Source organism: Equus asinus, chromosome 5 (assembly GCF_041296235.1).
Source record: "Equus asinus isolate D_3611 breed Donkey chromosome 5, EquAss-T2T_v2, whole genome shotgun sequence".
NCBI lineage: Eukaryota > Metazoa > Chordata > Mammalia > Perissodactyla > Equidae > Equus > Equus asinus.
In genome coordinates, this window is record NC_091794.1 from 25,781,077 (window position 1) to 25,807,416 (window position 26,340).

At 44.2% G+C, this 26,340-nt stretch overlaps 1 protein-coding gene across 1 annotated transcript in view; it reads right to left on the reverse strand.

Moving 5' to 3' along the window:
- Positions 1 to 16,972: 16,972 nt before the first annotated feature.
- Positions 16,973 to 26,340, reverse strand: part of SNX4 (sorting nexin 4) — a 68,870-nt gene continuing 59,502 nt past the window's right edge. Inside the window, exons 13-14 of the mRNA XM_044771415.2 lie at positions 21,233 to 21,347; positions 16,973 to 18,150 (exon numbers count right to left, since the gene is read on the reverse strand). Of these exons, the coding sequence (XP_044627350.1) occupies positions 18,103 to 18,150; positions 21,233 to 21,347 (163 nt within the window). The 3' untranslated portion in view covers positions 16,973 to 18,102. The remainder of the gene's footprint in view (positions 18,151 to 21,232; positions 21,348 to 26,340) is intronic.

A 26,340-nucleotide genomic window follows, 5' to 3' on the forward strand; every position in this document is an offset into this window, starting at 1 on the left:
TCCTGTCTCCAGAATCTGACTCCTGGCGAGGGAGGGGTTAACACAGTGCGCCTCCCCCACAGGGTGAACTTCAGTCAGGAGAAAGGCTGATCACAAAATCGCTGGGGTGAACCAAGCCTTTTCAGTGCCCCCCAATGGCAACCCAGGGAACTCGCGTCTCACAGCCCCTGCTGGGTGCTTACTGTAGGCTAGACAGGCGCCCAGTGCTTTACATGCATTATCTTTTTTAATCCTCACAGCAACCTGGTGCAGTGGATACCATTATGTTGTTTCGCAGGTTAGAAAACTGAAGTTCACAAAGGTTAAGCCAGTAATCCCCAAGTTTGGGGGCCTATCAGAATAACTGGGGAGCTCTTGACATGCACGTTCCCAGGCTCCACTTCAGATCAAAAGAATCAGAATGCAGTTTTTTAGGGTCAAAGGTGCACACCTATCCAGTGGGAAGACAGGGCTGGGACGAGGGTGAGACAATCAAGGCTGCCTGAGCCAGGGTGCACCTCCCTCGCGGGTGCCCATCCGCTTTCAGACCCAGCAAGCCAGGGCCTTCTTACAATCTATGCCCCAGGTGTCCCCTGGCCTCATCCTGGTTCCACCCACCGCAAAGCCAGAACTGAGATGCAGGCCTGTCTGTGGACAATCTAGCCATGAGGTTACTACAGTCCCAGGAGGCCTTAGGGCAGAGCTTCTCACACTTGAATGTACATCAGAATCATCTGGGGAGGCTGGTCGGGCTCCACACTGAGATCCACCGCCTTCAGGTGGGAGGAGAAGCCAGCATCTAGGGCAACAGCTTCCTTCTCTAGATTTCTCCCCTAAGGGTCTGTGATGAAGTGCTCAGAGCAGCTTCAATGCCCCACGCTTCGACCCCAAGATATGCCAAACTGGGCTTGATTTCCCCATCGCCCACCTGCCCCCCCAGGCACCTTGAGGCCAGGTGTCCTAAAGCCGCTCCAGTTTCCACAAGAAAGGATCCTAGGGAGAGGGTGTAAGGTTTCAGCGTGGAGAGGTCAGGCCTTACCAGGTCAGGACTGATGGGGGCTCTGGTCTGACCACTCCGTGGGGACCCCATCCATCTGCTTGCGGGCTGCTGGGAGGGCGATGTTACGCTCGTGTTTGTCTCTCTGCTTTTTGCAGCTCCGAGTTTACGGGAAAAGACGAGCCTGATCTTAAAGTTCCTGGGTTCTCCCTGCTCCCTCGTTGAGCAATTGTCCTGAGAGCAGTTGCAGACATTTGCGATAATTAGTTAATTTAATTTTATGTGCGCCTTGTTGGGGACCGAATTCAGTGTATCAATTAATGGCAGCTCACATGCAAACGAGTGGAATTCAGTCCCCAGACTTTAGGGTTTTGGTTTTGGTTTTGAACAGCCCGTAAGGCCCTAAGCCAGCACTGGGTGTTTCCTTCTGATCCTCAAAAAAGTGTTTCTGATTCATTAAACACCTAATCGCGCAGCTCTTGAGGGAAGTTCCTACTAAAAATGAAAACCAGCCTCCAGCCTCCTCCTCACTTCCACCCCCACCAACTGCAGGCTCAAAGGCCCCTCGCAGCTCTCTGAGGTTCCCTGACACCCTGACCTGCTCCTGACCTCTGACCCCGATCTCATCCTCCCGATTTTACTGTTCAACCCTGGGCCCATGGTGGTTTGGGGAAAGAGCTCTGAGTTGGGTGTCAGGACATGTGGACTCAGCCCACTGACCAGCTGTGTGTCCTGGGCAGTCACCTCTCCTCTCTTAGGCTTTGGTTTTCTCCTCACATACAGGGGCAACAGGATGGCGGTTTCTGCCAAAGGAAATAGGAGACCCTGCTGGGAGGATGAATCTAGAGCAGGCATGATGGTGGCCCTGGGGACTGGGAGGGGAAGGACTTCCTCTGGGGTTTTGGGAACCGGATTTGAAGGTGGGAGGGGAGGGCGTGGCGCGGGTGAGGGGGTGCGCAGGTCCTGGCTGGGGGAGGGGCGGTTTGCAGCATCGCTGGGCTGCCCTGTTATCTTTGTCGGCAGCTGCACTGAGGGGCCTCCCCCAGCTTCAGGGGGCTGAGAAGTGCCCTGGGAGCCTCTCATCCCAGGCTGCGGGGACAGCCAGCAAGGGCTGACCAGAGCCTGCGTGTGGACAAGTTCAGAGAGCTCAGGGGGGCCCAGGCTGGCCCTAGGCCGACCATGACCTAAGAGAGAGAAGTCCCCGTCCCCATCCTGAGCCCTGAGAAACACCTGCGGCCTGCGAGGCTGGCCTCAGTGGCCTAGGCCCTTCCTCAGTGGACGTGGCCTTGCACTGCGAGGCCACCCACCTTCTCAGCAGCAGCCGCACAACGAGTGGCCCTTTCAGCCTATTTGCATCTTCTCAGAGGTGAAGGGACTGTGACTGGGAGGCACTCAGGGGTCTCTAGACCCACTATTGGGACGACACTCTCTTTTTTTATTATTAATTTTTTTTTAAAGATTTATTTTTTCCTTTTTCTCCCCAAAGCTCCCCGGTACATAGTCGTATATTCTTCATTGTGGGTCCTTCTAGTTGTGGCATGTGGGACGCTGCCTCAGCGTTGTTTGATGAGCAGTGCCATGTCGGCGCCCAGGATTCCAACCAACGAAACACTGGGCCACCTGCAGCGGAGCGCGCGAACTTAAGCACTCGGCCACGGGGCCTGCCCCTTTTATTATTAATTTTTAATTTAAACATTTTATTTATTCATTTGTTTACTTATTAAGCTTTATTGAAGTATAATTGACAAACAACAGGAGGACATTCTTAATAAGTACTATTTTGGGAGCATGGAATCACTTATTTGGATCTTAAAAAATAGTTCCTTATTTTCATTCAAGCTGGTAAAGCAAGACATCTGGTTATTGGAAAGAACTAGCCTGTCACTCCTTTCGAGCTGCTGTAACCAACTACCACAGAGTGGGTGGCTTATAAACAACAGAAGCTAACTTCTCACAGTTCTGGAGGCTGCAAGTCCCAGATCAGGGTGCCAGCGTGGTCGGGTTCTGGTAAGGGCCCTCTTCCGGGTTACAGACTGCCAAATTCTTGCTGTGTCCTCACATGGCAGAAGCTCTGTGGGGTCTCTTTTACGAGAGCACTAATCCCATTCACGAGGGCTCCAGCCTCGGGACCAAAGGGGCCCCCCCACCCATGCCATCATATTGGGCATTAGGATTTCCACATACGAATTTGGGGGATGCAAACCTTCAGACCACAGCACAGACTATGCTGACCTCTGCGGGCCACTCAGCAGTAAGGGGCCATAAGTCCACGAGCCGTCTGATCCCCTACTTAACTGAGCAATAGCCAACGTTCTTGAGCACTCAGGACAGTGTGCTGGGCACTGGACATGCATTAACGCGTCTAATACAACACTTCTGCCCAGAAGGCACTATACTCATCCCCACTTGGTACCGAGGAAACCGAGGCACGGCACAGTAAGTAGCTTACCCGAAATCATAGAACTTGTAAACAGTGGAGCCAGGAATCAAACCAGGCCTGAAAGTGGACTCGGTTTTGCAGCCCAGAGTCCCACTCCTGGCTGCTTCTCCAGGTCCGGCCCCACCTGGAGGTCCCTGACTCCTGTGACAGGCAGGAACTCACCTGCCTGTGGAGCAGAGAGACCTTCCCCCTGGAGCGAGGACTGGACACTGGGAGGCGGTCCGCTGGCAGGCAGGACACCTGGGAGTGGCTTCAAGTTCAACACTGGATCATCGGGGCAGAACCCACGTGTGGCAGAACGTTTAAAAAAAGTTCTAATGTCCTATTTCTGTTGAAATATAATGCAGCTAGACAAGACGCCTGTGTGTTTGTTCAAATGGTTTGAAAGAGACGCTGCCGACCAGGAGGGGAAACAGCGAGCAAACCCCGGTGCTTGTTCAGAAACTCTAAAAACAAGAAAACCATTTTTGTTTGTTTTTTAAGGAGGCAGAAAATTCTCAAACCGTGACTGGGAGATTGAAGGAATGAGAGGGGTTTGTGGACTCTTAGATGAGAAAGAGGCGCGTCCTTCCTCACAAGCTGGAGAGATGGAAGGGCGGCTGGCTGGCTGGGGAGTCGGGAATTCTCTCCAAAGCCGGGACTCGGAACCCCAGGAGGGCTTTCGCGGACCCCCAAGGTCCCCCTCTCTAACCCCTTGCCCCAGATTCTGATGGCTCTCCCAGGCCAGGCTCGCCCTATAGCCTCGATTAGTGCTAGGGGTGTCCTGGGGCAGGGGGCAGGGGGCAGCCGAGAGTGGGCGGAAAACCAGGGAGAATCAGCCAGGCGCGGACGAGTTAGGAGCAGATTTTCCCCCAGGCGTTGTATTGATGAAATCGAGGCTAGAAAGGTCCAAGTTCAAAGGTCTGTTTACTTTACTATCTTTTTATCCCGAGGAATGTGCCAGTCGAGTTAATGTTTATTTTATTGATTAATCTCGTTTTAGGCACGTCAATAAAGAGTCAATGCTACTTTTATAGGAAAAACGCAGTTTTGCGGCTAATGATTTCACATCTCCGGCGAGAGGTTCTTCCTGGGCCCATTGGCTCTACCGCCACCTGGCGGCCACTTCCTCTAGAGCAGGGTTGGCCATTTGGGTTGCAGGCCGGAACCCGAGTCCTTTTGGGGGTTGTTACGATGATCCAGTGAGTTAATGTATGGGCAGTACCTAGTGCGGAGTAAATGTTTAATAAACTGTAACTATTAGTCTTATTGGAAAAGAACTCGATATCCCTCCGGGAGTCTGTTCTCATCCTTTCCATCCTGAGACAAGTGAAGCTACAGGAGGCGCGGCCCCCACATCAGTGTCTGCCGCTGCTGAATCAGAGGCTGAGAGATATTGCCAGGTTGGGAGGGATGAGCCAAATCTAACAGGCAACGTTTAACAGAGAGAACGTAAGTCCTAAATTATATACGTTGTCTGCCAAGTGCACAAATATGGGGATGCCTGGCTGACAGAAAAGATCAAGCCCAAACCGCTGAGGGATTTTAGGAACAGATAGTTCAACCAGAGCCAGTTGGGTGACTCCACTCTGAAAATTCTCATTTTATCAGCAGCCATGAAGGAGCAACGCAGATGACAAGCCTTTAAAATGTTCATACGCCCTGACCTCGTCATGCCACAGCTAAGACTCTACCCAGAGGAAATCAGAAATAACTGTATACACAGATGCTCATTACAGTATGATTCACGAAAGTAAAAAATAAGAAACAATAAATGTCCAATAATAGAGGACAAGTGAATTAAACTGTGGTTTATCCATAGGCAGTCCTTAGAATTTTTCCAGAAAAAATGCTCATTATCTAAGTCCATAAATTGGCAAAACTTTAAGGAGAAATTGACAAGTAGGTGATTTTAATACAGCTCTCTCCATAGTTGATAGATGAAGCAGATAAAAAATATCAGTAGGGAAAAAGATTTGAGCCCCCCATTTGAAGCTTAACATAATGGCCCTGCGTGGTACACAGCGCCCTACACCTGGAAAGCGTGTTCTTTTCAAACACACACGGGGCATTCCTAAAACTTGACCACATGCACATGTGGAAACTAGCAATTTCAGTACCTGGTGCTAAATTCTAAGACAGGAGGAACGGGGACCTTTGGGATCCAGAGGCTTTTTGATTTCAAGCTCAGGGAAGACCTCCCAGAAGACGTTATGGCTGAGGGGAGTTTGTGAGGATCGTTCTCCAGATAAAGGAGATGGGGCTGGGGGCTGAGCCCGCCTCAGGCGGGAGAAGCAGAAGGTCCAAGGGCCCTGAGGCAAATGCAAAGCGAGTGAGTTTGGGGAGCGCGCAGAGCACCCCAGCGTTCGCATCCCTTGCTCTCCACAGTGCCGTGTTCTCCTAGTCATCCTGCTCCCAGGCGGTGGCCCCGTTGTGAATATCCAGAGGTCCCACCAAAAGCTGCGGTTCAGTTTCCATCTCTAATAGGAGACGGGGGTCTTCAGTTACCTCCACGCCGGGGCATGTCCCCCAGAGAGGAACATGAGCTGGGCCTGAAAAGGAGCCGTCCGGAGCTCAGGTGTCACGTAGGCTTGGTGAGCTCACGGCAGGTGGGAAGGTCACAGGACTCCCGATGGTCGGCGACAACTAAGGAAACCCTCTGCCCATCCCCCAGGGGACGCCTAAAGAGCCTTGGAGGGCCTCCCTGCAGGCGGGGCCAAGCAAGGAGGGATCCAGGACCCCCGGGCTTGGTCTAGCCCGCATTGTGTGACCCGGCTCGCATGGAGTTCTCTGGAGTTCAGGCCACCTGCTAAACACAGGTATCACTGGCTCCCTGCTCACTGTGCCAAGGTGTCACATACACAGGCTCATGTTTAGGAGGGAACTCTAGAGGTGTTGGCAACAGTAATTGTCCAAAGTCGCTGGATGGTTGAAATGTAGTGTTTATCCCAAACCTTCATTTCAGCCAATTGCTTTCTTGTGTCCTCCCCAAACCACTCTCAATGTACCCCTGATCTGGTGTGGGGACTCGCTGGATGCCCTTTCAGTGCCCCTCCCTGGCTGCTGAGCAGGTGGTGAGCTGTGATAGCCAGAGAGGCTTGGGTAAGCCACACAGGCCTGTTAGCTCAGGAGACAAATGTGGAGAGAGAATACTGTCCAGAAGTCAGGGATCTGCTCTCATGGCCCGTCTGACTGTGAGCAAGTCACTTCCCCTCTCTGGTCCCGGTTCCTCATTTTCAAAATGAGGGGGAATCATCTCTAAGCTCATTTTTAGCTGAAAATTCTGGGAACCTATCACTCACTGAAATAATTGGGTCTATTTCAATGGTCAGTTGAGCAAATTCTTAATCAGAGGATACCGTCCCCTCCATTGACTCTCCAGGGCTGCTGTGGGGTGGAAGGAAGCGGAGGTGGGAATGCCTGGGCCTCTGCTGAGCCAGGGACCAGGAATGAAACCTCCCCAGGGGCTGCCACCAGGACTTGGGGCAGTGGGGCCAGTTCTTCAGTCATCCTCACCTAACCAGCCCAGCAGCACAAGGGGAACTCTATCAGGTGTTTCCATCAGGCTTGACCAGCATTTTTGGTATGCTAATAAGATAATCCTCCGTGTGTGTGTGTGCGTATGTGTGTGCGCCCATGCGTGTGTATCTACAGCCATAGATCTACCTACAGGTATAGATATATACATAGAGAAAATTGTGATCGCTCTCTTCACATATATATGAATACACCTGTAAAGTGAATCAAGAAAAGGAGACTTACGTGATGAAACGTGGATTTGGTTCTTGAGCGTTTTTAGGGGTATAAAGGAAACAGTGAAGATACCCAGTTCACAAAGTGGTGATCTTCAGCTTGCTGATGGGAACTCAGTGGTGCCTACATACCAGCAATGTGCAGTCCTCCTGCTTCCTGCTTACGTTGGGCTGACCTCTGGAGGGTCATACTTAATTCTGGGTACTAAGGTTTTTTGGTTTTTTTTTTTTGAGGAAGATTAGCCCTGAGCTAAGTGCTGCCAATCCTCCTCTTTTTGCTGAGGGAGACTGGCCCTGAGCTAACATCCGTGCCCATCTTCCTCTACTTTATATGTGGGATGCCTGCAACAGCATGGCTTGCCAAGCGGTGCCACGTCCGCACCCGGGATCTGAGCCAGCGAACCCCAGGCCGCTGAAGCAGAACATGAACACTTAACCGCTGTGCCACCGGGCCGGCCCCTGGGTACTAAGTTTTGAGAAAGATTCTTCAAACCAGAGGCTTCCAGGTAATATCAGCTCAGGTGGGGTGGGGTCTGGAAAGCATGTGCCTGATGGTTGAAAGAACTGGGCATTCAGAGCCTGGACAAGAGCAGACAGGAGGGATGTTGTAATGGCACAAGAAATGGCACTGGGAATAGATAGATTAGGATAGAACGAGAGTGGAGTTTTTACCAAAATGGAGTAGAAGGAAGAAAGATTAGTTACAACGGTCACACCCATATCCACACACAGTTTCATCCTTCCATTCAGCCTGCTCCTCTCAGTGACTTTGTTCATTCCCAGGGTCCACTTTCCATCTATCTGCTAATGTCTCCCAGCCCCATCTTCAGCCCAGACTCTTCCAGAGCTTCAGACCTGTGCATCCGACTCCCCCCTGCTCACCCTGACCTGGATGTTCCCATACACCCCGAGCTCAACATGGCCTAGAGTGAACTCTTCGCCACATCCATGACCTGGGACCATATTGTGAAAGCCTTCAACTTTTATGAGCTCCACTTGTACTGACCATGTCTGGAAGGCAAGGAAGGGTATGGGGTTGTCATTTATAACTAAACTCCAGAGTACTGGTCATTGTTTCCATTGCCTCTGTCCTTAGAATGAGGTGTTTTCAAGTTGGCTGCTCATCAGAATCATTTGGGAATATTTTTGGAAAATGCAGATTCCCAGGCCCTACCCAAAAAGTCCATGAATCAGAATCCTACGAATTTTAACCAACTTTTTTCAAATTTGGAATCCCATTAATGATATCAATGAAAGTCAATTATGCTGATTAACAAGTCAAATTTCACCACTGAAAATTCATTTCTCACATTTCTTCTCCTCAGTAGGAAAGGTAAGGATTGATTTTGAGGGAATGAATGCCTTGGCCCTTACTCCCACCCTTAACCAGAAGACACACCTACTGGCTCAGTGCTCTCCACCATTCTGCTAAAATTTAGCAACTGTGGGAAGCATTATCCACCTGATTCCTCCGGATGGAATCGTCCCTTCCTTCTGCCTCTCTGGGCATCGGGTGCTTGCTTGCACAGTATTAATTTGTTCTCACAACCATTCTGTCCTTTTGGAGAAACTCGCAAATAACTTTCTCTCCCTTCCTCCAAACTGGAAGCTCAGGAGCTGAGTAGGAGAGGGCAGGAGCTGAAAGGTGCCCATAATGTCCACATTGGCCCACACCAACTTTCAGTGGGCTCAAATCCTGCGCCTTAGCCGGGTATGGCCCTGAGTGTCATGCCTGAGACTTGGTTCTCCCGACAAGAATCTGTCATGTTGGAACCCCAAAGCATTTGTTGGTCAACTTTCAGTGCCTTTGATAACTTTTCTCTTTGAACAAACAAAATAGTTATTTTCACCTCGTGGGCAGGGGGTGAGAGTGGGGGTAAAATTTAGGCAATTTTAAATGGTAGATCGTTGCCAGATTATTTTTAAATTAACATGGGACTGTAATTGGACAGGCATGTGCTAGAATGCACCACCCTGTTCCAGGTCAGCCGTTCCAGCTACCTCCCCTGCCGCCCACTCTTAATCCCATTTTGACCACCGCTGCGCAGAAGGCTCAGCCAGAGTCGCTACGTGAAAATCTGCAGGGGCAGCTCTCTCACAGATAAACAAGAGCTGACTTTGTCTTTTATGAACCACATGTTCAAATTGGAACCAGGAGAACATGAAATTCACTCAAGATTATTGGAAATACACTATGTATCACTTGATGTAGGATATAAAACTTTATTTCAAAAAATCCCCACGCAATTTATCCTATAGATGTACTCTCATATGAGCATAAAGACAAGGAGATTCATTGTATCGTTTATCACAGCCCCACACTGGACACCACTCTCATTTGCGCCAATATGAGGCTAATTAAATAAATTATGGTCTATGTGGAATACCACATGGCCAAAAAGGGGTTGAAGTGTGTGTATTGACGTGGAGCTATCTTCCAGATTACGTTAGGTGTGCGCTGGATGCTCCCGTTCGTGCGTGTGGAGGGGTGCACACACATGTGATGACAGACTATTTCTGGAAGGAATACACAGGAAACGCACAACAGCGGTTACCTCTGTGGAGATGAACAGGGAGCCAGAGCAGTGAGGAATAAGAGGAAGGACCCCACTTTCCACGCACAGGCCTTCAGCACCATTTGAATTTTCTTTTTTTTTTTCTTACCATCTTCATATATTAACTTAAAAAATTTTTAACGTTCTATTGAAATGTCCAGTACGAACCTCACAATCTGAAAGAGACTTTGACGTGTCCTTCATCGTTTATGTTTATAATACTGTGGGGTCTTCTTTCATTTGACCTCTTTTACTTCCCCGGCTGAGGACAGGGGCACAGACTTTGGCTTTCCTTCGCCTTTATGTGCTTATTGTTTAAAACTAGTCTCTACCTGTTTCTCCGCTTCTTATAAATATTAGGAGATAAGTAACTTTTTCATTTTTGTTGCACGCATTTTGAATCAGCCATTGCCTCACACTATGTCGTCATCCTCTGCGTGAAGGAGTGCGGCATGCACACCCCAAGCACATTTCTAGTAATAAGGGGAGGCGGCACATGTGGACACTGCTCATCCATTCGGGGATGCTGTAGCCACATTTTGCTGATAACCTAATTCCTGATATTTGTTTGTTTCAATCTTCTGATGTTAATTTCTTTAGTTAACATTCCCTCGGGAGCCACTTTTGGAGGGAAGATGAGCGCTTCTGTCACTGTGATTGCCCACGTCTGTATCCATTTCCAGTGGATCCCCACGGTCGAGGACATGTGCTGACTTTGATAAAGTTCCTACCGGGCCACATCATCTGAGGCAGTGTTTGTTGCTATTTTTCTTTCGGTTGCAAAGCAGTTTGATGCATAGTGATATTTTTTACAAAGATTATTCCTATCATCTGCAGGTGTGTGGTGTTCTTTTAATAGATAATCTGCTTTGGGTAATTATTTTTTATTTACACTTTAAAAAAATTGGCCTTTTATTATATAAGTAATACATAACGGTGCAAAAATTTCATTTGTACTAAAATACACTAAAAAGTAAAAGGCTGCTGGGGTCAGCCTCTGGTGTAGTGGTTAACTTTGGTATGCTCTGCTTCGGGGGCCCAGGTTCACAGGTTCGGATCCCATGCACGGACATACGCCACTCATCGGCCATGCTGTGGCAGCATCCCACACATAAAGCAGAGGAAGATTGGCACAGATGTTACCTCAGGACTAATCTTCCACAAGCAAAGAAAAGAGGAAGATTGGCAACAGATGTTAGCTCAGGGCTAATCTTCCTCAGCCAAAAAAAAAAAAAGGAAAAGAAAAAGAAAAAAGAAAAAAGTGAAAGGCTGCTATTCCAACCAACTGCCAACCTACACCCTAAATATAACCATTGTGAACCATTTAATGTCTTACCAGGTATTTCCCAAGCATATGCAAACACGGAGACACAATCAACCCTCTTTTTATTAAAAAATAAAATTGGCTCATGCTATACACGCTGTTCTGCTACTTGCATTTTTTGCTTTCTCTATAGGGGACATGTTTTAAAGTCAATTCATTGACTTTAAAATTTTTAAATCAATTATCTATCACACAATTTAAAAATTAAATAGTATTTAAAGGTTCATGATAAAAAACAGCAGCCCCTGCCCCATGGTTCCTATTCCTCAGTCCCTTTGATTCTTTTCTCTGTTTCTATTGATGTTTATCTTTATATTTCCAAACAATGTTTCTAGGGCTGTGTCTTCATTTAAGACCTATTATATGAGCATGTGGCTCTCTTAACCTCCCCCCCCAACCAATCACTAGAGTTGTTAGCACCGAATTTGGATAAGCTGATTGTTGTGTTTCCATTATTATAATTATGTAAATATTTTAACTGCAGAGCCATGTAGTATATTCTGATTATGAGTTTCTTCTTGCAGAACATTTCTTTTCTCCTGAATATTGTCAGAGCCTTGTGTTTTTATTGCTTGGTTTTCTTTCTATCTATGGCTAAATCATCCCACTCCAGTGGCCTCCAAATACAATATTGCACTTGTCCCCATACATCCCATAGACCTGAGCCTACACTTCCAGCTTCTTCCCCGGGGACCTTCCTCCGGGAGCCTTCCATCTCTGGCTCCACTCTGGCCAGTGCCTTCCTGGGACTCCTTTTTGCCTTATCCTGGGCAAACCTTTCCTCTCTCTTCTATGTGAGATCTGTCTTCCGTATCCCATGTCTTCCTGACTTTTAGTCTATGCTCCGGCTTTGGTGAGCCACATCCTCCAGTAGCTTCTGGAGAAAGGGTGCATAGGAAGAGAAGTTTTCGAGACTGCATACCCAAAAACGTCTTTGTTCTGCCTCACACTTGCTTGACAGTTTGGCTGTTGAGTTGGAAATCATTTTTTCTTCAGAATTCTGAAGGCATTACTCTATTCTCTTCTGGCATCTAAGAAATTTTGCTGTTGGGAAGCCTGATGCTATTCTGATGGCAATTTTTCGTATATTAACTGTTTCCTGGAATGTTGTACTAGTCTGGAATTCGTGGTAGTGTGTGTGATGTCTCCTCAGCACATGGAGCCGGGGCGGGACGGGCCATCTCACTGCTCTTGCAACAGACTTTCAACCAACCCTTACCCCACCCTTTTAACTGCACGACTATTTCTTCTTACCAGTGTGCCTGTTTCCTCTCATTCCTGAGTCTGTCTTGGATTCCGTTGTGCCAGTTAGCTTGTTTCTCATTAGCAGCTCCAGCTAGAAGCACGTAAGTTCCAGCTGCCACCATTTTGCTAAGTCAATTAACACTCCTCCATCTTACTCCAAAATTCTGTGAACAGTTCTTGTAAGAGTTCTCTCTTCTTCTCTTCCCTTTGTCCTCAACAGTACTTAAAAAAAAACTTTCTGTCATTTTAGAGGAATTTAGAGAAGGCACAAAGATAACCCCATGTCGACACCACCGTCTTTAACAGGAAGTCTTCTGCAGCGCTGGATAAAAGCCTCATTAATACTATTCTTGCTATTACCATCTTATCGAGTTTGTTGTCACTTTTGCATCATAATTATTATCCATCTACGCATCTTTATCATCAAGGCTTCACATAGTTTTAAATTTTGCTTTTGATACAAACTTGTAAACACGGAATTGTATTAAGAAATTGGTATTACCTATTTTTTTTTGTAAAACTACTACATTTTTGTCTATTTGCTAAGTAACTGTACCTAAAGCGGTCTCAGTTTGGCCAGGCCATTGGCTTAATGGCTAGTACTATTACATATTATATATATATTTTATATATACACACACACACACACATACACACCTCACTACTCAAAGTGTGACCAGTAGCACTGACGTTATCTGAGAGCTTGATAGAAATGCAGACTCGGGCTCCGCTGCGAACGACTGAATCGGAACCTGCACTTTAACTAGATCCCCGAGTGACTCACAAGCACATTCAAGTTGGAGAACCAGTCTAGTCTTTCACCAGAGCCCGCCTCACTCTCATGTTGCCTCTTCCTGCTGCCATTCCCAGTAGGATCCAAGACATTGTCACCTATTTTGCCATCTGGGCATCATGAGAGTTAGCTTTGTGGATCCCTCTCCCACCCTCCTGGCTCTGCCCCAGAGGCTCTCCTTCACGTCTCTGACGCCTAAAGTCCTCTGCTCCTCCAAAAGGGAAAAGGCTTGAAAAGTACAGGCTCTGGAGCCATACCTGGGTTCCAATCCTGGCTCTACCACTTACTAGCTGTGGGCCTTGGGCAAGCCACGTCACTGCACGGTGCCTCACTTTGGGCTTTGGCTTCAGCAGTAAACATTCGATCCATGTTAGCGATATCCTCTGAAATCAAGGCCTCAGCAAACGAGTACTTAGGAGTTTCTCCTTGTCTTCTGCTGAACGGTGCTTCTATCAAATGAACGTTTTATTCATTTGGGCTTTTGCTACTGAATCAGCTCATTCCACCTTCATCTGAGGATGAACTTTCTAACTATCTGCTGAATCCGTAGGTTCCCCAAACCTTTGGACTTGGAGCGTCCACTTGGTGAACATACTCTCCTCCGTCAGGGCTTCAAGTATGGGGCATCTATCTGTTTCAGGGTTCAACGAATATTCTGAGGAAAAGGCTCAGCAGTGAGCACAAGGGACAAGAGGAGAGGGGACAGTTGGAGGGAGGTGGGGGGGAAGCCAGAGGAACGTCAGCATTGGTCATAGGGGAGGGGGACATGGGGGGACACATTGTCTAGTGGGCAGTTGTCTAGTGATGGACTCAACTTTTTCAACATTATGTATGTTAGCTGTAGGTTTTCCATAGATGCTGAAAGTTTTTTTTTTTTTTTTTTGAGGAAAGAAAAATACAATCTTTAATGCTTACACTTTCTAAATACAGTTTTCCATTGAATTCTCAGTTGTTAGTGTCACTATGAGTGAGGACAGTAAAAACAAGTAGAATAAGATAATAATAACAAAAACAATGAGTATGTTCTTTTGAGCATTTTTTTTGGTATCAGGTCTCTGCTAAGCACACCTTCTCATTTTTTTTTTTTTATTAATGTTATGATAGATTACAACCTTTTGAGATTTCAGTTGTACATTTTTGTTAGTCATATTGTGGGTACACCACTTCCCCCTCCGTACCCTCCCCCCACCCCCCCTTTTCCCTGGTAACCACCGATCAGATCTCCTTCTCAATATACTAATTTCCACCTATGAGTGGAGTCATATAGAGTTCGTCTTTCTCTGACTGACTTATTTCGCTTAACATAATGCCCTCGAGGTCCATCCACATTGTTGTGAATGGGCCAATTTCGTCTTTTTTTATGGCTGAGTAGTATTCCATTGTGTATATATACCACATCTTCTTTATCCAATCATCAGTTTCTGGGCATGTAGGCTGGTTCCACGTCTTGGCTATTGTAAATAATGCTGCGATGAACATAGGGGTGCAACGGACTCTTGAGATATCTGATATCAGGTTCTTAGGATAGATACCCAGTAATGGGATGGCTGGGTCATAGGGTATTTCTATTTTTAACTTTTTGAGAAATCTCCATACTGTTTTCCATAGTGGCTGTACCAGTTTGCATTCCCACCAACAGTGTATGAGGGTTTAGATGCTGAAAGTTTTAAATCATGAATCGGTGTTGAACTTCGTCAAATGGTTTTTCTGTCTGTACTGAAACAATCATGAGATACTTCATTTCATGAATATGGGGGATTATAGTAATTGATTTTTAATGTTAAAGCCAATCTTGTATTCTGAGATAAACTCAACTTGGTCATGATGCATTATTATGCTCCACATACTGCTGGATTCAATTGGCTGATAGTTCAATGATTTCTGCCTCTGTGTTCATGATGCATATTGATATGTCACTTTCTTTTCTTGAAAGGTCTTTGGCAGTTTTGCTACTCTGGTAATACTGTTCTCATAAAAAAAGAGAGAGAATTTCTGAAAGTCTGTGTAGAATTGAAGCTTTTTCTTCCTGAAATGTTTGCTGCAACTCGCCAACAAAGCCGTCTGGACCTGGAGTCTCCCTTTGCAGGAAGATTCTTGATAATACAGTTCTTTGATATAAGGCTCTTCAGATTTTCTGTTTCACCTTGTATCAGTTTAAGTAAGCTACATTTTTCAAGGAATTTGTTGACTTTATCTAATTAATTGGTTTAAAGTTGTCCATAATATTCCTTGTTATCTTTTTAATGTTTGTAAGATCTATAACACCCTCCATTTCACTCCTGATAGGGATAATTTGTGCTTTTTCTTTTTCTGCTCAGTTTTGCTCACGGTTTAACTTTATTAGTTGTCTCAAAGAACCAACTTTGGCTTTGTCAACTCTATTATTTATCTGTTTTTAGTATCACTGATGTTTGCTCTTACTTTTAATATTTCCTTTCTTTTACTTACTTTGGGTTTAATTTGCTCATTTTTCCCTAGCTTCTTCCTTCCTTTCAAATACATAAATATCTAAAGCTATATAATTTAGGAGGCAAGTGTAATTCTACTGATTTGGCCTTACATTACCTTATTTCTGGGTTACTCAACCCTGAAAGAAATTCCTAAATCCTTTTTTAGGGAAAACTTTTTAGGACAAACAGTAAGGAGAGTGTGCATATAAATCGAAAGAATGACTATAAGGCTATAAAAAGCCTAGCATTCCTGTTACATAACTCTTGATTTTTCATTCCATTCCGAGCTGGGTATGTGTTTATTCTAAGGATGCTTGAATTTTAAGAACCCTCAGTTCCTGTTTTGGATGCTACGTTGTAATTATCAGTGACTCATTCATCCACACTCAAGTTTTTGGATGTAAATGAAGGTTAAGTATGACTTCAGTTAATTTTAATGCTTTGACTGTACCAACTGCATCACGAGTACATTGTCAAGATGAAATCTTCCTCTGTTACTAAGTATTTATATCAATGTAATGAGTCATTTTTCTTTAGTTATTGCTTATATTATCTTTTTATATTTATCTTTGGAGATCTAACACCCCCCCCAATAATTCATTTTGAGTTCTGATTTTTAAACTGAAAAGGAGGGGGTTAAGTTCACGTGCTCTGCTTAGGCGGCCCAGGGCTTTGCTGATTTGGATCCTGGGCGTGGACATGGCACCGCTCATCAGCCATGCTGAGGCGGCGTCCCACATGCCACAACTAGAAGGACCCACAACTAAAAATATACAACTATGTACCAGGGGGCTTTGGGGAGAAAAAGGAAAAATAGAATCTTTAAATCCCGAAAAGGGTTACTGCATATACTTATTCTGGATAGTACCAAAATGATTTCCATAATAAAATTCCTTAAGAGTTTCTTTAAAAGGAATGATTGTGCTATCAAATGAAACTTTTTTCAAAACCAACCCAAGTCAAGCTATTTCTAGTTAAATATACATACAATCAAGTGAATATGTGTATATTTTAGAAATAACAAAATATTTTTCCTAATTCATCTTTTAAAATACAGGTAACAACGGCCTTCTCAAATTAAGTCACCCAGTAGAAAAAATCTAACATATTTTACATTTAGTCTAAGGTTAGTGTGGGGGAGAAGGCTTTTGATTTTTAAATGCCAAGTGGAAAGTATTTCATTTCATGAGTCAAGAGATGATTACAATTCAATGGAATGAAATGTGCATCTATACAGAGGACTTTTGCTTCTAATAATTTTATCCTTTTAAATAAAAACCAGTAAAATTAGAAAAATTGTATCTCATTTCAGCTTATTTTTTAAAATATCCAACATTTTGGCGTAAGACAAATTTATACAATTAAACACTTCAAAACATAATATGCCATAAATTATTTTCTCACAGGGCATCAGATACTAAAATGTATAGACCACTTTGTTAAAATAACAAAAATATATGAAAATCAGCACAATACCTCTTTATTTATTGTATAAGTTTGACAAACAGCACAAAAATCCAGCAACATTTTAAACATGTAAAAAAGTCAAACGCTGAACAGTATTGGAAATTTTATTTTACATAATTAGAAATAATGAGTACACATGTAAGATTCTGCAAAGCTAGCAAAATGAGGGTGCTTGGCTTCTGAACATATACCACAAAAACACACACACAAAACAAGATAATTTATCTTTACAAAAATTACAGCCAAGCGACAGAAAAGAAGGATGTTTAATAATGAAGATACTAAAACATATGTTTACTACATATATCTTATACATTGAAATGCTACATCTTGTACCCTGAAATGCCATGTGTAGAGAGCCAAGCAGAGTAAATTTAGGCTCATCACTGAGGTTAAGAATTATTTGAGAAGAATTTAATGCTTATATGTAACACACTCAATTAAAATTTCCTATATAGCAATTCCTACATCATAACAACGTATTCCACTATATATCTGAGAAGTTGAGTCTTCTTTGTTGGCAGTATAAAATTTCTGACCAGTATCAAAATTCTGGTAAAACACAAATTGAAGGCATTTTCTAGTGTATGCAAATGTTACAGGGGGCATCAATGAATGTGGGAGAAAATCTTAGATTTCACACTAAGTTTCTGCTGAGCTTTGTCAAACCAAACAGCTCAACTATAAGGCAAGAAAAAATAACCCCCTATAACAGATTAGTGGGTCTTACCAAGTAAAGATAGGAATTCAATCTTAGGAAAAAACTCCCTACATAAACAGATTTGAAACAGGTGACATTGAAACAGACATCTAGAAATCACCTAACATCTTGATATTCAGTCATTGGTTCAGAAGCCTGACAAACTATCCATTGGTATATTTTATCAAATTAATTTTTTGGAATCAGCACCAGTCCCCAAAACCTGAAATTATAATATTTAATCTCTATTAAAATACATACGTTTTGTGCTATATTAACACAACTACAATCAAATTAAAGAAAGTTGAAGCTACTCAACTTACGTATTTTTGTGTATACTGCGTAGCAACTTAAATTTTTTTTATTTACTTGTGCTTCTGTTTTGGGGCACTTTGATTGAAGAGAAATTCATTTCACAGGATTACATCTTGCTAAAGCATTCCTTAGCATTGGTCCAAACTTGAATTCCCTAAAAAAAAAAAAAGGAACTTTAAAATGATTTTGGAAGGATTCTGAAAGCCCAGGCACTCGGCTTACTGGTGTGCTAAGTCTTACTTTTCGGAAAAATTAACAGCAAGTCCAGCACGTATGATACTGTTTCTGGCAATGGCTAATGTAAGTGAATGTCTAATGTTTCTGACAAAAGCAAGAAAATCATTCGTATGAACCCATCTTCAAAATGGAGAAAGAACTACAACTTCTTGAAAAACTGTTTTCAAGGTTCATAACAAACTCATTTACTCCTATCACATGTTCATATCGTTTCTGTTTGTAAATCAAACAAGTTCTCAAGGAGTTTTTTCTATATAACATTTGAAACAAAAGAATAAACCTTATTAGTCTAACAAATATAAATTTACGAATTATTAAATTAGTCTAAAAACTAATGTTTTGATAAAAATCAATTATGAACTAAATTCTCAAATCCCTCTCAATGGTTCTGACAGACTATTTAGCAAAGCTAATATCCTATAATATACCTAATATGCTTAAATAAAAATGCACGTCTATAAAAATGTCAACAGTAAAACCTAAGGAAGTGGTAGAAACAAAGGTACTTTTTCAATAAAAAAAATTTATATTCTGCAATAACTGCTAATCCATGAAGGAATATTTTCTTTAATACTTAAACATTTAAGTGTGTCAATATTTATCAAGGCTTCAAACAAGAGAAAAAAATCAAGAATCTTTTGAGTCTTTTTCCTTTCTGATGGAATACGAAAAGCAAATAAACAAGTAAATAAAAACAAAAATCCTTTAAAATGTCTCAGGCTGGCTGGATAAAGTACTACCTAATGGAGTATCTATTGTTAGAAAGGCTGAGAGAGATCTCACACACCGTCCTAGTGAGATGTCTGTGAGACATCAAGTGACAAAGCAACTACACACTAGCACATGCAATGCCATCCCATTTCTGAGGGGAAGAGGAAAGTATATTTTCTGCAAGATCGTGTATGTTCAAAAACGTCTGCCAGGATACACTGAGGGTGTAACAGTGGTGAGTTTCAAAAGGGGACTTGAGGGAGGAGGGAGAGAATTTTTACTTAATACGCTCTGGATTATTTGAAATTTTTGCAATGAGCATATATGTTATTGTTATGATAATTTTTAAAATTTAAAAAGATAAAATAACTGGACACTCAATCAAGTATTTCTTAAAAGCCTCAGCCTCCTTGTTCAACAAATTGGAAAATTTACCATTAAAAAGGTTGACCAGAAAAACACTAAGAAGTGATATTTGCTTTTTAAATACTAATATTAATATTTTTTTATTTAAAATTTTTTTCTTTTGGTTTATTACTACTGCAATTTAGTAATTCACTTATATTAAATTACCACTTTGAATAGCTGACATTATAACAAAGTATGATATACTTTAAAAGTTAACACACAAGTAAAAGAACAAAATATAGACACCCATATTTATCCACAAAAACCCTGATGTTAATCTTGACTTCTCATACCTAACTTTAAGTTTCTAAAAACAAGAACACTGTGGATTTCCAAATATACGAATCTGTTCCACGCAGGGAAGAAAACAAAACATGACGAAACTTTACAGCACTGTTCTTGGGAAGTAAGATGAACACCCACTCTTCTCGTCTCGTGTCAGTAATCTCCTGTTCACTACAGTTAGGACCTCGGGACACATGGGTAGGCGCATAAGCTATCCAGCAGTATGTCCAAATATACCTACAGTAAGATCTTTTTAATTTAGAGATTAATTTCTAGCACCCTCAACCACACCACCCTAAGCAAAGTGGGGCAAAAAATCCTTTGAGATATTCTATGAAGCCTGCATTTTACTTGGAAAAGAAGCGAATGAAAGATCACAAGGAGCTTATTAATGAGTCTTTTATAGGAACAAAACAAAACAGAACCAACTCTAAAAGCCTTTGTTTTCTGATCTATGAGACCACCTGAGATTTAAAAAGGCAGGTCTGAAGGAAGACGTAAATGTGAAGCCCCCTGTAAAGCAGGCAGGCAGTGGAGAGACGGGATGACAGCAACAGAGATGGGAACTCCAGAGCACCAAACTACAATATGTTCAGCCATGAGCATCTGCAGACTGACGGGTCATGGTTTTAACTTCTCTTAAGTGACCCCAGAGATCCACAACATGAAGTAACTTAAATCTCACTGAGACATAAATATGAATTTGCCCAACAAAAAAGGAGCCCACTTGACTACTGTGTGGGTCTCGTGCTAACGCCTCAGAGTATCTCTGCTGTCTACTGCTACTGCTGGTGATACAAGTGAAAAGGTCTAGGAAAGTGATGGTTCCTAGCCAGAAAAATAGAAATTTGGGGTAAGTTAAAGCCTGAGAGTGTTTATCTGAGTGTGATTCCTCCCTCTGAGAGGTCTTCATAAATACGGGAATCCGTCTTACTGTATGATCTACTAAGAGAACACAGGTTAAATCGCTGGATAAACTGTGAACTGCCTGACAAATGTAAAGCACTGGCACTAACTGGCGGTCAGACAGGCAGATCTTGGGTTATGAAAAAAAGGTTAAGGAATGTTTTATGTTTTGTTCTTACAACAGTATTTCAGAAAGATTTCCACCATTGTCAAAACACTTATTTTAACCAGAATAAGCTTCACCGTTCATATCTTCTACTGAAGATATCAGCTCCATGAAGGATTTACTCTGACAACAAACCACATCATAACCACATTTCCCCAAAATAACATTTAAGCTATTTTCCAATCAAAGTATACATCACTGTTAGGAACAGTATTTCACCGCCCTGTCCAAGAACGTGATATAATCAAAGTAACATTGTTAGAGTATATTTTCAAATACAAGTTATAAATGGGGCATATAAATTTGGAACTTCAGATGAGTGGAGACTCAGTAATCAATATTTATGTTATGACACTTCTTTCAAAATTAAGTAGAGAAACTGGGAAACTTTCTGGAAGGGGAGAAGAATGGGCTTTAAAAATGAAAATGATAAATACTCTGGTCCAAATAAGAGAAATTAGTTTTAAAGACATTTGTAAGCACTTCTGAATATACCTGTATCTTCACTGAAACCAAAACCTACCTTTTTGCACATACTGATCTGCATGACTGCGTAGCTTATGAGGGCCTCCTTTAAATCACGGTTCTTTTGTTCTTTGAAGCGCTCAATATCAGCCCAAGCATTTTTCACAAATTCTCTGAAATAAAAGGTACAGTCATTATTATTCTTAAATTAATTAAATTATATATTGTAAATTCAAATAACTGGTCCTCATTTGAGTTGGTTTTAATTTCTCTATATAGAGGAAAAAGCTATTGCTTGTATAAAATAGTTGTTTTTTTCTCTTCCTAAAAATTACAGTGGGAGAAAAGCAGACAGTCATACATTCTTCTACATTTTAATAATCTATATTTTTGCCACAAGAATTCCAGCTTCAAATTATTCCTATAAAACAGATGCAGATGGCTCCTTGAAGCTCACAAGCCTAACAGATGCCACATGAAGTTGCCTTCCTAGGGTCACTGGAAAATATACTCTCTTAGTGACAAGAATGGGATTATGTATCACATTTATCACGTCCTTGCTTTAAATGACGAGAGTTTTAAAAAGTCTGAGGCATTTGTCTTTTTAAACTCTATTCATGTAAGTTTACTTTGATTTATTTAGTGCAAGCAGTTCTAAAAATTAACAAAACCACCTCCAAACCAATGACATACACTTGGTCTACTCACTGACTATCAGACAAAAACCACAGTAAGAAAAATGAGCCAAACAGTGATGGCATACCTTTGAGAATTAAATTTCTAGAAATATTTATGGAATAATTACATGCCAAGCCCTATTCGAGGTTTGTTGCTGTTAATGCCGCTGAGTGAATTCCAACTCCTAGCGACCCTGTGGACAGCAGAGCAGAACCCTGCCTGGTCTTTTCGCCCCATCATCTCACCCAATGGTGCTGTATCAGACAATGCTCCCATGCTACTCATAGCGTATTCACGGCCAGTTCTTTTGGAAGTGGGTGGCCAGGTCCCTCTTCCTAGTCTGTCCCGGTCTGGAACCTCTGCTGAAACCTGTTCACCATGGATGACCCTGCCGGTATTTGAAATACCAGTGGCAGAGCTTTCAGCATCACAGCAACATGCAGCTACCACAGTGTGACAAGTGAAAGGTGGTGTGGTTCTCTGACTGGAAACAAACCCGGGCCTCAGTGGTGACAGCACTGAATCTTAACTACTAGCCACCATTACACAAAGTGTTGGGACATAAAGATGAAAAAGATGCAGTCATTGACTTTGAAGGGCTCATAATTTAGCCAGGGACAGTCATAAAGAACAACTAAGCACCCCATACAAAACTGCTACGCTACAGTGGCCTGAACTCAGTGCTACACAGTCTGCGGGGATAAGAGAAGACTTCGCAAAGGAAGTAACACAGGGGAGAAGAGCCAAGATGGCGCCGTGAGTAGTCCTCTTTGTCTCTCGCCCTTCGAGTCTACAATTATTTGGACACTTATCACTTGACAAAGGATATCCAGACAGCATCTCAGGACGTCTGAGACACCCACGCGACTATACATCGGAAGGTGGATGGACTTTCCTCCGGGAGGATGTGGAAATAGGTGAAAACTCTCCGACCCCGACGGGCAGCCTAGTACCCGCAAGCAGCTTTCTTCCAACGGACGCCCCCAGAGGATCCACACACATCTAGGGCAGGAGCGAGAACACAACAGAGGAGCGACGGTGGAAACAGGTGACCAGAACCCTACCTAAACCCCCTGCAATTACTCCTAAACGCAGAGGGAAACTTTGGAGTTGCACACCTGAGCCCGCGGGGAGAGTCTCTCCCCGCCATTGGCGGGGAGACCCAGCCTGGTGCTCGGGGCTCCCGGAGGGTCCCAGAGAGAGACACGGAGGGCACGGAGATCTCCCAGCTGCCGTTGCCCGCCCCGTGGGACTAGGGATTGCCGGAGATCTCGGAGAGGACCGGGGCCAGGGGAACTTTCAAAGGCCGGTTCTGCGACCCGGAGGGGAAGCGCCGGAGCTCCGCCCGGGCAGCAGACAAAACTCTCTGTCTGCCGTTAGCAGAGGGGCCACGCTGAGCATTCACGGCTCCGGGAGAGGCCCGGAGAGAATCCCAGAGGGCGGGGCGACCCCCAGCTGCCGTTGCCCGCCCCGTGGGGCTAGGGATTGCCAGAGATCTCGGAGAGGACCAGGGCGGGGGGAACTTTCAAAGGCCGGTCCTGCGACCCGGAGGGGAAGCGCCGGAGCTCCGCCAGGCAGCAGACAAAACTCTCTGTCTGCCATTAGCAGAGGGGCCACGCCCAGCATTCAGGGCTCCCGGCAGAGGCCCGGAGAGAAGCCCTGAGGGCAGGGCGACCCCCAGCTGCCGTTGCCCGCCCCGTGGGGCTAGGGATTGCCAGAGATCTCGGAGAGGACCGGGGCGGGGGGAACTTTCAAAGGCCGGTTCTGCGACCCGGAGGGGAAGCGCCGGAGCTCCGCCAGGCAGCAGACAAAACTCTCTGTCTGCCATTAGCAGAGGGGCCACGCCCAGCATTCACGGCTCCGGCAGAGGCCCGGAGAGAAGCCCTGAGGGCGGGGCGACCCCCAGCTGCCGTTGCCCGCCCCGTGGGTCTAGGGATTGCCGGAGATCTCGGAGAGGACCGGGGCCAGGGGAACTTTCAAAGGCCGGTTCTGCGACCCGGAGGGGAAGCGCCGGAGCTCCGCCCGGGCAGCAGACAAAACTCTCTGTCTGCCGTTAGCAGAGGGGCCACGCTGAGCATTCACGGCTCCGGGAGAGGCCCGGAGAGAATCCCAGAGGGCGGGGCGACCCCCAGCTGCCGTTGCCCACCCCGTGAGGCTAGGGATTGCCGGAGATCTCAGAGAGGACTGGGGCTGGAGAAAGTTCCAGAGACCCAGCTTAGTAGCCTAGGGGGAAACCCTACAGGCTCACAGCAGCCTTAGGGAAAGCCTCTGCACAGCACCAGTAGAAGGCACCCAGCCGCCAGCCACAAGGCTGGAAGACCCCAGGGCAAAAGCAGCATAGCTAGGTGTACTAACCACAGACTGTAGAAGATGCCAATAGCTCTCCTGCGACCCATAGAGGACAAGTGAGATTTGGTGGGTGCCGACAGCAACGGAGTGACAAATATAAGTGATCCCACCCCTGGCCGCTGGAAAAGCCCATAACACCGTTGCAGACCCCAAGGAGAGAGCACATCTAGGTGGGCTGCAACAGTAGGCACCTGCAGCCTGAAGCCCCCCTGTGACGGCCCCCACGGCAGAGGAGGGAATCCAAAGGGCCACTGTGGCTACGAAGAGGGGCCCAGGCCCAGTTAGCAACTACGGACAGGGTTCCTGGTTGGTGAAGTATAAACAGCTGCTCCCCCCACCGCAGCAGCTGAAACAAGTGAAAGGAGCAACTAAACTCTATCTCCATGCGGAGGCACAAATCAACAACATCAAGCAATATGAAAAAATACATTAAATCTCCAGAACAGAAAGAAAGCAACAAATACACAGAAAACAATCCCAAAGAAAATGAGATATATAACCTAAATGACGATGACTTCAAAACAGCCATCATTAAGATTCTCAATGAGTTAAGAGAGAATTCTGACCGACAACTCAACAAGTTCAGGAGCTATGTCACAAAAGAGTTTGATACGATAAAGAAGAACCAAACAGAAATATTGGAAATGAAGAACACAATAGAGGAGATTAAGAAAAATCTAGATGCTCTGAACAGTAGGGCCGATAATATGGAGGAAAGAATTAGCAATTTGGAAGATGGCAATATAGAATTGTTGCAGGCAGAGGAGGAGAGAGAAGCAAGACTTAAAAGAAATGAAGAAACTCTCCGAGAATTATCAGACACAATTAGGAGATGCAACGTAAGGATTATAGGTATACCAGAGGGAGAAGAGAAGGAGAAAGGGGCAGAAAACCTATTCAAAGAAATAATGGCTGAGAACTTCCCAAATCTGGTGAGGGAGATGGATCTTCAGGTGACAGAAGCCAATAGATCTCCAAACTTTATCAATGCAAGAAGACCAACTCCACGGCATATAGTAGTGAAGCTAGCAAAAGTCAACGACAAGGAGAAAATATTAAGGACAGCCAGGCAAAAGAAACTAACCTACAAAGGAACCCCCATCAGGCTATCAGCAGATTTCTCAGCAGAAACTTTACAGGCTAGAAGAGAGTGGAATGATATATTCAAAAATCTGAAGGACAAAAATCTACAGCCGAGAATTCTCTACCCAGCGAAAATATCCTTCAAATACGATGGAGAAATAAAAACTTTCCCAGATAAACAAAAATTAAGGGAGTTCATTGCCACAAAACCTCCTCTTCAGGAAATCCTCAGGAAAACCCTCATTCCTGAAAAATCCAAAAAAGGAAAGGGGCTACAAAACCAAGAGCAGAGGAGATAAGTAGAAGGACAACAACAGAGAGTAGCAGCTCTACATCAGAACAGATTAAACCATGGGACGAGAAACAAAGGAAACTGAAGAAAACCGGAAAACAAGACACAAAATGGGAGTGGTAGGCCCCCACGTCTCAATAATCACTCTAAATGTAAATGGATTGAACTCCCCAATCAAAAGACACAGAGTGGCAGGATGGATCAAAGAACAAGATCCAACAATATGCTGCCTCCAGGAAACACACCTCAGCCCCAAAGACAAACACAGACTCAGAGTGAAGGGATGGAGAACAATACTCCAAGCTAATAATGAACAAAAGAAAGCAGGTGTCGCTATACTAATATCAGACAAGGTAGATTTCAAAGCAAAACAGATAAAGAAAGATAAAGAGGGACAGTATATAATGATAAAAGGGACTCTCCACCAAGAAGACATAACACTTATAAATATATACGCACCCAACACAGGAGCACCAAAATTTGTAAAGAAACTCTTAATAGAACTAAAAGAAGACATCAACAACAATACAATAATAGTAGGGGACCTCAACACACCATTAACACCAATGGACAGAACATCCAGACAGAAAATCAACAAGGAAATAATAGAATTAAATGAAAAATTAGACCAGATGGACTTAATAGATATATATAGAACACTTCATCCAAAAACAGCAGGTTACACATTCTTCTCAAGTGCACATGGAACTTTCTCAAGGATTGACCATATTTTGGGAACCAAAGCAAACATCAATAAATACAAG